This window comes from Panthera leo, chromosome E2 (genome assembly GCF_018350215.1).
Source record: "Panthera leo isolate Ple1 chromosome E2, P.leo_Ple1_pat1.1, whole genome shotgun sequence".
NCBI classification, from domain to species: Eukaryota; Metazoa; Chordata; class Mammalia; order Carnivora; family Felidae; genus Panthera; species Panthera leo.
The window spans coordinates 14,719,800-14,731,688 of record NC_056693.1 but is presented as its reverse complement, the minus strand read 5'-3'; the positions used below and the strand labels follow the sequence as shown (position 1 = coordinate 14,731,688).

Below are 11,889 nucleotides of genomic sequence, written 5' to 3'. Positions count from 1 at the left end.
AGCTCTGTCCCAGGCAGACGTGGAAGTCCGTTCCCTCCGCGATTTATCCAGTTCATGTGTTGTCATCTCTTCTGCTCAGCTATCCCTGGGCCTATCCATCCGGTTGTCTCCCCAGCCCTCTCCTCCCGTCTGCCTGTCCATCTCCCAATCCATACAGCATGCTTTATTTAGCCATCTCTATCCGATGCATCCATCATCACCCTACCCCTACCCCATCTAGTATCCTTTCTAACACCAATCCATTCCTCCATTATCCCACCTGTTTTCTCCAACCAGCCCTCTCCATCCATCTGTCCCTTCCCAATGTCACCTCCAGCCGCTCCTACGTCTCATTCACCCAACCATCTAATCCGGCAGGGCAGCCATCCAACGTTCTCTATCGCCAGCCCATCCCTCCTTAGATCATACTGGGTCTTGGGACTACAGAATTTCAGAGACCAGTCCATGCGGACACCAGAATGAATGTGTTTGGGATTCTGGAAGTCTGTTCCACATCTGAGTTCTCTGGACAACCACTCCCCGACGTCATGAATGTTCCAATTCTTGTGCCCACCTACACACACTGGATCTCTTCACCCCCTCGCTCTAGTTTGGGGCCTCTAGAGTGCCCCGGCGTGCCCCCACGCCCCCCAAAAAAGAAATTCAGGTCAGAGACAAAAGACTTTTATGTTAGAATCCTTCGGCCCCCTCCCAGCAATGGCATGCCCAGCGAGCTGCCTAAGTTAAGCAGTTTCTTTGGAATACTAGCTTTGTTCATTGAATGCTAAACCTCTTGTGCTTTTAGCACATTGTCTTATTTATTTTTTCCTGGAATTCCCTACGGCTTCAGTGTCCTGAGTTCCAAGTCCTGACTTTTCTAGTTGGTGTATAACTTCCCTTGGGAGTCTGGGTTTTCTCAATTGTATGAGGACAACAGTACCTGCCTTGTAAGATCATTGGAAAGATACAGTGAGCATATCCTCATTTCCCAGATGTATCTGAGCCTGACTCATCGGGGCATTGTTCAAATTAACAGATCCCCCAATAGTCCCAACCTATGGAATCAGAACCTCCAGGGCAGGAGCCTAGGAATCGGAAGTTTTAACAATCAGCTAACAAAAAAAGTGGAAACTTATGGAGTGCTAACTGCATAGCTCAGGCATTAGTCACTTTATGTGAACTCATTCACTCTGAATCCTCATCTCTAAAAGGCACATGAGGATGGTTTCTTGAAGTTTTTATATATATTTTTTTATTTTGAGAGAGAGCGGAGGAGCGTCAGAGAGTCCCAAGCCGGTTCCGCACTGTCATTGCAGACCCCGACGCGGGTCTCGAACCGATGAACCAGATCATGACCTGAGCTGAGATCAAGAGTCACATGCTTAACCAAGTGAGCTGCCCGTGTGCCACAAGGATGGTTTTTGATCCTCATTGTGGAGATGAGGAAACAGAGGCATAGAGAATAAGGGATTTGCTCAGTCACATTGCTAAGGGACAGAGTTGGAACTCAAATCCACACCACGTAGCCCGAGTCCATGCTCTGAGCTGTTGAGTGTCTATCCTGTGCCAGGCCTGGTTCAAGAAAACCCTTCCCTACCAGAACAGGGCTTGCAGCCTAGTGCACCAGGGGCTCTAGGTGATTCTTGGCAGAGTCAAGTATCCCAAACAAAGCCTGGCTCAGTATTAGCTGCTGGCTTCTGGTATTTATTAGATGGTTACTGGGCCATACACTAGGGCCTGGGCTGAGTGGCCTGGGCCTACTGCACCGCAGCCTCGCCAGGGTCAGGACTGCGGCCCTCCCCTCCTCCACCCCCAGCTGCACATTCCCAGCTGAAGGAAAGTTCTCAGCCTGGCCTGGGCTCCCAGTGGCGCCGGAATTCCCGGTATTTGAGGAGGCGGCAGGGAGGGAGAAAGGGGCCGTCTCCTCCAAAGCCTGAAGAGGGGAAAGAGAGGCGAGCCCCCTTAGCATTTTCAGATGCAAGATGCATCCCAGCTGTGCCTCTGGCAGGGAGCCAAGAGTCTTGTAAGGGGGTCTCTGAACCCTGTAGGAAACCAGGGACACCAGGCTGGCTTAAGCCCCACCTGACCCCTGACCCCCCCCCCCCACTCCATTACTCCCACCTGCTTCACAGCCCCAGCTCCGACACCTCCTCAGGAACACCTTCCTTGCTCGTCCACTGCAAGCCCAGCCGTCTTCAGAGCTACCGATCAGGCTCAAAGTGCAAGGGTAGTGGCCTCCTGCCCTCTCCGGGACATTTAGGTTAATGCCATCCAAACCCGTTAACTACAGCTGCAATTTAAACTTGAGCTGCAGTTACATGGCCACTAGGCTAATCTTCTTACCTAACATTTAGACACCAGCCTGTCAGCCACCTCACGAGGAACGTCAAGTATACCTAACAATGCTTAGCCTGGCGCTTGGTTGGTACCAATCAACCCCACCGTCCATCTGTAAGAAACGCTATTTGCATACGCTCCCCACACATCAGTGCCGTGTCCAGTCCAATGTTCCTCAACGACGGCAACGTTCTCTCATCTGCGCTGCCCAGTTTGCCAGCTGCACGTGACTACTAGAGTGAGTGGGGCACATACCGAAAAGACAACCGGTCAATAAATTTCAAGTTCCTTCTTTCATGAAAAAATTGTTAAAATTTTCCCCTCTCCATCAATGTCCAGATGCCATACGCTGTTCTCGCCAGTACCCCCAGCAGGGGGAGCCTGTGGGACCCTGCCTGGGGACAGATGGCGGAGGTGTCCAGGCTGGCTGCAAGGGCTGATGGGGGCAGAGATGCCCTTCCCACCCAATGAAGCTCATTAGCTTCACTGTAAAAATGGGGAGGGAAAACCAAAAGTAACTGAATCCACAAGCAACATTTTGCTTCCTTAAACATACACCAGTGCTGTCCACAGAACTTTCGACAACGGAAATACCGTGTAGCCCAGTGGTAGCAATGGAGAGCCTACGATATGTTGGCTCTTACTACGTGGCAGGCACAACAGATGAACAAGTCCTCAGACCCACATTCTGAGCCCAGTAAAGACAGTTGCTGCAATGAGTGTAATCGGGACCTGCTTTCAAGAGGCCACAGGGGGCCCTTCCCCGGGAGGTAGTATTGACATCCTGAAGGATGGAGCCAGTCAGAAGGATCCCACCCCTCCCACATCTCCAGTCTATCTACCTACAGACTGGCATTAGGAAAGATCCCTTCCCAATCCAATTACGGCCCTACTAGTTGACTTCAGGCTGCACCCAAGTTTCTATTAATGTTTACTGATCTTACACATTTCCCCCGCTATTCCCTGACACACCATCACAACAGCAGCAAAAGGACTAAAAAAAAAACAACTCAAGAGGACACCCCACACAACCAATGGCCTAGAACCACCCCGCCTCCACGGTGCCCGCACGCTGGACTCTACTAGAAGCGCGGGAGACTGGGTCTCAAGCTTGCCCCCCCGCCTCCCCACCCACCCACACTAACCCAGGCGTGGTGTCTTCTGAAAACGCTGGAAAGCCTTACAATCCAGACCGGCAGTGAGCCGGGCTGTTTCTCGCATTTCTTTTAGTCAAAGACCCACCACAAAACGACCACAGCACAGTCCTTGAAACCTCAAGTCCCATGACAATTGTTTATTATAAAGGTGAACCCTAATCCTCACAATCGGCTTATCGGTAGGATTTCTGGTAACGAGCACGGGCACCAGGACCACCAAACTTTTTAGATTCGCAGCGCCGGGGATCAGCTACCAGCAGGGTCCGGTCGTACTGGATGAGGATGTCTTTGATCTCCTTCTTGGAAGCCTCATCCACATCTGGGGATGAGAGAAGAGTGAAGATTGAGACAACCCTGGAAGCACCCTCCTGGTCTCTGGGGCTAAATGCGGGGCTGGTCCTCCACTTGCCTGCCACCCACCCGATGGGAAGGAGCCATTCTTACTCACATTTCTGGTAATAGGCCACCAGGGCTTTGGAGATGGACTGGCGAATTGCTGTGAAGAAGATACACAAAAGGACGTATCAGCTTTGGGAAGCCCCGAGAGTAGGGCTTTGCTCTCAGAGCCACCTCCCACCGTATGCCCCATTCCGGCGACTCACCATAAATCTGGGCTACGTGACCGCCACCCTTCACTCGGACTCGGATGTCCACCCCAGCAAACCGCTCCTTGCCCAGAAGCAGAACAGGTTCCAGTAGCTGGAGGAACAAGGGACATGACAGGATTTTAGATCACAGGGTGGGCAGCTGAGCCACCGCACTGAGCACCCTACTTCTCTCCAAGTAGCTTCTGCCATCGCTGACCTCTCTGCACGGCTAGGAGAGCAGGGACGATTTGAAGACAGATGACAGACTGCTGAAGGGAACCCGAGCTGGGCCCTCCCATCTGTGTCCCTCTGGGCCTCAGAGTCCCCATCTCCGGGACCAGTTCTGGCACTTTAGCTCAACAAGGAAAACCCCTACAGCCACCATACCTGCCTGGAACAGTGAAAAACCACTCCTGGGCCATGTCAGGTGCTTTCTCTGGATTTCCCTCCCTTGGGCTCTCCACCCAGCCCTTTGAGCCTCACATTTCCAAATTACAACTACACTACCTGTGTGCTCTGCTCTCCCCTTGCCAGTTCTACACCTTTTGCACGTGCCTGGAAGCTTTTATTTTACCTATACTTTAGGTCTTAGCTCTCAGCTCACAGATTCCCATCTCCATCTCCCCCTGCCCGTCCCTCCGACCGACCCCCCCCCCCCCCACGAAGCCTGTACTTATCCTCCCACCCAGGTTCGAGCCAGATGCCTTCTCTGGGCTCCCCCATCCTAGCCCTGACTACCCTGGAGCAGGGTCTGATACTGGGACCAGTCTGCCTCCTCCACTAGACTCGGAGCTTTATAAGGGCAGGGCCTGGGGTCACCTGGATCACTGCTGGGTCCCCAACACCCAACACCGGTTACACAACAAAACCTTCATAAAACTGACAATCGAGAAGAGTAAACCACAGCACTTGATATCTGCTACACAGAAAGATCTCAGACACTATCATATGCCATTCTAACTAAGCCTGGAACACGTATTATCTTTCACGTTTAAAAGTGACACTCTTATCACTACGTTGTACACCAGAAACATATCATTGCGTGTCAACTACACTAAAATTTAAAAAATTAAATTAGAGGGTGCCTGAGTGGCTCAGTCGGTTGTGTCAGACTTTGGCTCAGGTCATGATCTCACAGTTGCTGAGTTTGAGTCCCACATCGTGCTCTCTCCTGTCAGGGCAGAGCCTGCTTCAGATCTTCTGTCCCCCTCTCTGCCCCTCCCCCTCCTGCACTCTCAAAAATAAATAAAACATCAAAAAAAATTAAAATAAAACTGAAATACAAAGCAACAGAGTTTAAAGAAGAAACAAATGCATTCTCATACATGCCAAGAAGTTTACCCGGACAATCTAACTTACCCTCACAGCAACCATTCAAGGGAGAAACGATACCCATTTTATGGATGACCCAAGGGAAAAAAAAAAACCGAGGTTACATGCCTCAAATTAACAACACAGGTAAGAGAAGCAAAAAACAGACTCCACTCGTTCCATTCTGAGCTGAAAAAACCGAGGCCAAAACAGAAACAAGCAGACAAGGAACCCCTTTCACAGCAAAGCACAACAAACAGAAATTCTGGTCCTGTTCTCCCAATGCTTTTTAAGCACCTACAATGTCTAAACCCTACCTTTAGACCATATCTATTAACAAACTAATTACTGTTCTCAAAAAATGTATACACACTCTACCAGTTAAAACAAACGTTACTGTATACAGGATACACGACCCCATCAACTTGCCACACAAACTCCTCTTGCCATTGGGTCCCCAAGTGTCACTGAGCTTCCATATCCCACTTTTGAAACCATCCTCTTAATCTGCAACATCCACGTTTTCACTCTCAACTCAAGCTTTTAGCACAATATCTGAAATCTCCGAAAACAGCTCCATCTCCAAATGCCCCATTTTCTCTGCCCCCAACTCCCCCTTCTATACACCCCGTTGTTGATACCAGATCCCTCAGCCTCCCAAGATCACTTCCAGGAATCCACTTAAATATCTCTCTCCAGAGCCCCCCTACTCAACCCAAACGCCCACCCTCAATCCCAGCACCTTGTATTGCAGCGTGCGCGGCTCGATCATCTCCAAGGGCCGTCCATTCACCTTGATGAGGCCGTTGCCCCGTTTGCAATGCGCCACGGCTGTAGCCGTCTTCTGTGGAAAGCGAGGGCGAAACGGCGGAACCACGTGAGCTTCGGCCCCCGGCTCCCATGTGGACCCCAGAACCCTGCCCACAGACCTCTGCAGACCCCGGCCTCCCTCCGCCCCTCCCATCGGGCGCCCGGCCCACCTTGCGGCCGAAGACCTGCACAGACTGCAAAGGACCCTTGGACGGCATGGCTGCAAACGTAGACAAGAGATCCTCACCGCGCGGCGCCGCAACCGGAAAAGGAAAGTGCGGGGCCACCCGGGCCGCTTTTCAGGGTCTGCGCAGGCGCTCTGGGTGCTGCGTCGCGACGGGAGAGAGCTTTACGGCTCCTATTGTAGCCAGGGGCGGGACTTCGGATTCGCGGCGGGAAGGTGGGCCCCCAAGCGGAGGAGGAGGGACCCGTGAGTGGAAGGGGCGGGGCCTGAAATGTGCCGCGTGCAGTCGCGGAAGTAGAGCGAGGAGAGGCTGTTCTTCCTATTCTCGGTCCTCATTGGTAGCGGCCGGTTCATTTGCATTTCGGCTCTTTAATACTCTCCCTCCCCTTCCTCCACCCAAAATGTCGCTTTTCACCCTCTGGAAAGGGCCCTTCTTAGCCCCTCATCTCTAGCAATCATCCTCCCCTGTACACTCCATCCTGCCCTCTAGACACTCTTCTCCCCAAATCCTCCTCCATCGGAATCTCACCTACGGAACCCACAGCAGGAAATCAGCCAGGATTCCCAGATTCAGGATTCAGAACCCACCTCCTTCGAGAATTCTCTCCCAGAATGTTTTTAATCCTTTTAGAGCCCTTCCCCCAGAATCTACCTTTCACCAGAATTTCCTTCCGGTTTCAGTTTGCGCCCCCCAGAACTCTCCTCTTCAGAGCCCTCAACGAGACCCGCCCCTCTTTCTCTGAATCTTCCTTCACTCAAGGGCCCCAGAATCTCCCACTGCCCGCAGTCCACTTTTCCCAGAACGTCCCCGCCAGAATCTCCTTTCACAAGTTTTCTCTCCCTTTCAGAGCTCCCTCCTTCAGAATCTACCTTTCCTAAGAATTCCGTTTCCTTCAGAGCGTCCTCTAACCAGCAACTGCCTCCCCTGGAATTTCCCTCTCCCAGAATTCGCCACTTCTTAGAGACCCTCCCTCCAGATTCCCCCTCTTCAAGGTCTCTACCCTAAAATCCCTCTTTCTCTGGGGTCCTTCAAATCATCTCTTCACTCCCCCAAATCACCCAACTCTCCAGGCTCCTTCCCCATAGTATTCTCCATCCCCAGTCCCCCCAATCCCATCTGAGGAATCTCAGGATTGGGTTCCCCTTGGCTCCCCCACACACAGGATACTCCTTTCCCAGTCAAAAGGGTTCTTTATCAGGGCTGCAGAGAGCCCACAGTTTCTTCAGTGTCCCTGGCAGCAGAATCCGAGGTTCAAGGTTCAAAGGGGTGTGGTCGCTTACCTGGTGCCTGGAAAATGGAGACAGGGTGGAGATTGGTAGGTGGGTCTGTGGCAGGAGGGAGGATCCTCCAGCCCAGAGTCCAGCTCCAAAAGGGTGGGAGAGGGGAGAGGTGAAGGAAGGGAGCATCCAGAGGCTGACCTGGGAGGACACACACGCAGATACACAGCACAAGAGAGAGACGGGCACACATGAAGGAGAAAGACAAAGAAGGGGCCGATGGAGAAGAGGAGAAAGAGGACAGACAGAAGATCAATTACAGATGGATCCAGAAAACACAAGTGACGGCGATTCGGAGGCAGAGAGACCAGTCCTCGGAGAAAGAAGACAGACAGGTACAGACAAGCATGGAGATTTCAAGATATTTGAAATACAGAAATACAGTACTTGATACAGAAATAGAAGTAGAGGGGCACTGGGTGGCTCAGTTGGTTGAGTGTCTGACTTCAGCTCAGGTCATGATCTCACGGTTCCTGCGTTTGAGCCCTCCATCAGGCTTGTGGCTGTCAGCACAGAACCCGCTTCAGATTCTCTGTCCCCCCCTCTTTCTCTCTGCCCCTCCCCCTCTCATTCTCTCTCCTCTTTCCCAAAAATGAATAAACATTTAAAAAAGAAAAAAGAACTAGAAGTAGAAAAGAGAGCAAGCACCCCCCCCCCAAATATACACCTGCAAATATGTCTAAAGCCTAGCATAGGTGTTTCCCACTGAGAAGACAGGCCACAGGATTCACACGCACTCACACGCCGTACTGCCTGATAGATCTCTTGGGGCGGTGGGGAGGGTGGGGACGGATCTTCCCAACCCTCCAATTTCTCTAGGCTGATCCTCACACCCTTACTCAGTCTTATATCTTCCTGTGGGGGGTGGGGGAGAGGTGTCAGGCAGGCCTGTGACCTGGGGCCTACTCTAGGGTCACCATCTTCCCTGGCCTCTTGAAGAACATTCCCTGAGTATCTGTGGGTTGAGTGGAGATGGACACGAAGGGGACAGGACACTTCAGTCTTCCAGCTTTCTTTATCTCTCTGTACTTCTTTTTTTTTTTAAGTTTATCTATTTTGAGAGAGACTGCCTGTGCGCACGTGCGTGGTGGGGGAGGGGCAGAGGGAGAGGGAGAGAGAGAGAATCCCAAGCAGGTTCCGAGCTTGTCAGCATACAACCCAACACTGGCTCTGTTCCGTGAACTGTGAGATCATGACCTGAGCCAAAACCAAGAGCCGGACACTTAACCGACAGAGCCACTCAAGTGTTCCTGTACTTCTTGCTTCCAGGACCCTGGGCTGGGACCAGAAAAGGCCTGGGGGGTGGGCAGGGTGCCCATGTGGCCTCTCTGGACCATCCTTCTGCTGGTATGGCCCTTGGGAGGCCTAGGATCACCCCTCTGCCCTCGGGAGCCTTTCTACTTCCTTGTTGCCATCATGAAGATGCTGGTGAGGAAGACGGAGGGGAGAGCCAGCAGACAGGCAGGGAGGCGGTAGGGTGTGGGGCACGTTTGAGGAAAGGTCAGGCTCTCCCTTCCAAGATCTGATTCTGTTCCCTGCCCCCAATTGTAGGGAAACAAAAATGATGGCACTCTCTACACCCCTGATGATCTCTCGGTGAGTATTTCATTAGCTTTTTACTTGGAGTTGGAAATTTAGGGAAATTCCACTAGGCTGAGAACACATGTATGTTTGGGGCAGGAGGCAGCAGGCTGGTGTTCTTGCTGTCCAGCTGCTGACCCAGCTCCCGGCCATCACAAATACATTTTGTTCACTGCTGTCTCCCACCCCAAGAACAGCAGCTGGCACCTAACAACAGATACTGATGATGATAGCGACATTTTTAATAGTGCTCACTCTGCCAGGTACTGGTCTAAACGCTTTAACTATATTAGCTTACTTAGTCTTCACACTGACCTGACCCTATGAGGTAGATACGGCCACCATGTATGGATGTGAAGGATGTACACTGCACAAGAATCCCACAACAAGGTCAGCATCCACATCCTGGATATTTTTGTCAATTTCTGGTTGATGGCAATGAAATATCTTGTTCCGACAAAATCAGCACTTGGAAGTGTTTTAAGGAGTACTGTTTTATTTTTTTAAAATTTATTGTTTTTAATTTTTTTTAACGTTTATTCTGTCTTGAGAGACAGAGCACGAGTGGGGGAGGGGCAGAGAAAGAGACACACAGAATCTGAAGCAGGCTCCAGGCTCTGAGCAGTCAGCATAGAGCCTAAGGCAGGGCTCGAACTCACGGACCACAAGGTCATGGACCTGAGCCGAAGTTGAATGCTTAACCGACTGAGCCACCCATGTGCCCCAAGAAGTGTCATTTTCTAACTTACACAGGCACAGACAGTATAGGCTAGCATCATCCCTGAAGATAGGGATTATTCAGAGTTCTGTTTTACAGATGAGGAAACTGAGGCCCAAAGAGGTGAAGGGGCTTATGCCAGGACGTAATTCAGAAACCCTGGGTTTGGGGATTTGGGATCAGACCCTTGCCCAGAGACACCAAGTCACTCTGTCCCCACAGGTTTGTCCTGCTGAGACTCTGGGATGCTTCCGGCTGGAGCTTTCTGTGATCCAGTTCGAAGAGGGCCGATCCATGGGGATTGCTGTGTTCCGGCTACAGCGTCTGCTGGATGCATTGGGGTCCCGGCTGTGGGTGACTGGCCAGGGTCCTTGTCCACCCTGTGAAGGACATCCCCAGAGACCCGTCCCCCTCTTTCTGGCCAAGCTCTTGGAGTTATTACAGGGGGCTTGTGCTAGGCACCTGCCCTCAGCATGAGCCTGGGAGGACACAGACGCCCTAGTACTGCTGGAGGGCCTGGGAGGTGTGAGACAGAGGGCACTTGGTCTCCAGCCCCAGCTGCCAATCCAAAGCCTTCTCCTTCTGGGCCAGAGGCCCCCATCTGGAGCCCATGGAACCAAGGGGAAGAGAGAAGGAGGAAAATCTGAAGCCTGAAGTCTCTGACCTACAGGGGTAGGGGGTTAGGTAAATTGGCCCCCACCTGCCCCTCTTCTCCATCTGAGGTACTCCCTCCTCTCTCCTCTTCCAGGAAGGGACAAAGCATTGCACAGGTGTCTTCCAACCTCACCCCACCCCTACAGGACAGGGAGAGTCTTGTGCCTCATGTCCCTGGCTGCAAATAATTACCATCTGGAGAGCTTTCGGGTGACACTGATGGTTAGGCTAGATGTTGATAATTGGTCTCTGGTGCATCCTGAACAGCTATAGTTTGAAAATCAACTTTATTGAAAATACAACTTTATTGATGTGTATGTAATTTGTATACAGTAAAAAGCATACGTTTTAAACGTGCATTTCAATGAGTTCTGACAAATATATACACACAGCCACATTTCCATCACCCCAAAGCATCATCCCTTATGCGCCTTCCCAGTCTTCACGTCCAGTCGTAGACATCCATTAATCTGCTTCCTGTCCGTATAGAATTAGCTTTGCCGCCTCTAGAGATTCATATGAACGGAATCATACTATACATATTCTAGTGTCTGGCTTCTTTCACTCAGCATGATGTTTTTGAGATTCACTCATGTGCGTATCAGCAGTTTGTTACTATTCCATGGTATGAACGCACCCGAATTGGTTTATCCATTCTCCTCATGGTGGACATTGGGTTGTTTCCACTTTGGGGCTATCGCACATCTCTCTTCTATCTTCTTACGTATCCTTACATAGTGGTAGGGTTGAGAACCACTGAGACACCAAGGAAGAACCTTCTATGAGGAGAAAATTACTGCTCCCTCACTTTCCTGGAGTAAATAGCTTTCTGCAGCAGTGTCAATAGGCATTTTACATGTGGGATCCTATTTTAAAGAGCTGGTGTGTAAAAGAATCAAACCTGGGGGCACCTGGGTGGCTCAGTCAGTTGCACGTCCAACTGTTGATCTCAGGGTCACGAGTTCAAGCCCTGCATTGGGCTCCACTAGACGCATGAAGCCTAATTATTAAGTATGTATAAACATGTGGGGACCAAGCTCATAGAAGGGAAAACATTTTTATAGAATGACCAGCCCCTCCCGTCTGTCTTGGGTTCAGGCTGAGATTGTTGGATCAAGGAGTGTGTGCTCACACAGACACACCTGTGGTGTATTCGTTCCCTGATAGCGTCTTGTGAGCCCACTGTTGGCCTGACCACACCATCTTACTCTGTAACCAGGTGCATATTAAATTTCTGTAAACTGAATCCAGGTGTCTCAATGCTTATGCAAGAAATTTTAGCAATGTGTTTTA

General features: G+C 51.0%; 2 protein-coding genes across 10 annotated transcripts; one reads left to right on the top strand and one right to left on the bottom strand.

The window, feature by feature from the left end:
* Positions 1-3,582: 3,582 nt before the first annotated feature.
* Positions 3,583-6,462, bottom strand: RPS16 (ribosomal protein S16). Of its 2 annotated transcripts, none has more exons than XM_042919816.1 (5): positions 6,352-6,462; positions 6,114-6,215; positions 4,076-4,172; positions 3,922-3,969; positions 3,583-3,792 (listed from the first exon to the last, which is right to left on the bottom strand). In XM_042919816.1, the coding sequence occupies exons 1-5, from the start codon at positions 6,397-6,399 to the stop codon at positions 3,647-3,649; spliced, it is 441 nt and encodes a 146-aa protein (XP_042775750.1). In that variant the 5' UTR covers positions 6,400-6,462; the 3' UTR covers positions 3,583-3,646. The 2 variants fall into 2 exon arrangements, with proteins under 2 accessions (XP_042775750.1, XP_042775751.1); XM_042919817.1 differs by having other exon boundaries at positions 3,724-3,792; positions 3,922-4,025; positions 4,058-4,172.
* A 180-nt stretch (positions 6,463-6,642) lies between these two features.
* Positions 6,643-11,857, top strand: LOC122208593. Of its 8 annotated transcripts, none has more exons than XM_042919811.1 (6): positions 6,643-7,681; positions 7,805-7,978; positions 8,913-9,071; positions 9,195-9,239; positions 10,165-10,292; positions 10,691-11,857. In XM_042919811.1, the coding sequence occupies exons 1-6, from the start codon at positions 7,661-7,663 to the stop codon at positions 10,782-10,784; spliced, it is 621 nt and encodes a 206-aa protein (XP_042775745.1). In that variant the 5' UTR covers positions 6,643-7,660; the 3' UTR covers positions 10,785-11,857. The 8 variants fall into 8 exon arrangements, with proteins under 8 accessions (XP_042775745.1, XP_042775743.1, XP_042775744.1 ...); XM_042919809.1 differs by having other exon boundaries at positions 10,165-10,296; XM_042919810.1 differs by lacking the exon at positions 10,165-10,292 and adding an exon at positions 9,557-9,614.
* Positions 11,858-11,889: the final 32 nt, after the last annotated feature.

Coding starts and splice junctions, on each gene's coding strand:
- RPS16 (XM_042919816.1), bottom strand. CDS start 6,399: ATGCCGTCCAAGGGTCCTTTGCAGTCTGTGCAGGTCTTCGGCCGCAAG. Junction 6,216..6,351: donor TGCAGGTCTTCGGCCGCAAG/GTGGGCCGGGCG, acceptor CGCTTTCCACAG/AAGACGGCTACAGCCGTGGC. Junction 4,173..6,113: donor CGCGCACGCTGCAATACAAG/GTGCTGGGATTG, acceptor TTGTTCCTCCAG/CTACTGGAACCTGTTCTGCT.
- LOC122208593 (XM_042919807.1), top strand. CDS start 7,661: ATGGAGACAGGGTGGAGATTG. Junction 7,682..7,804: donor TGGAGACAGGGTGGAGATTG/GTAGGTGGGTCT, acceptor ACACACACGCAG/ATACACAGCACAAGAGAGAG. Junction 9,240..10,164: donor ACACCCCTGATGATCTCTCG/GTGAGTATTTCA, acceptor CTGTCCCCACAG/GTTTGTCCTGCTGAGACTCT.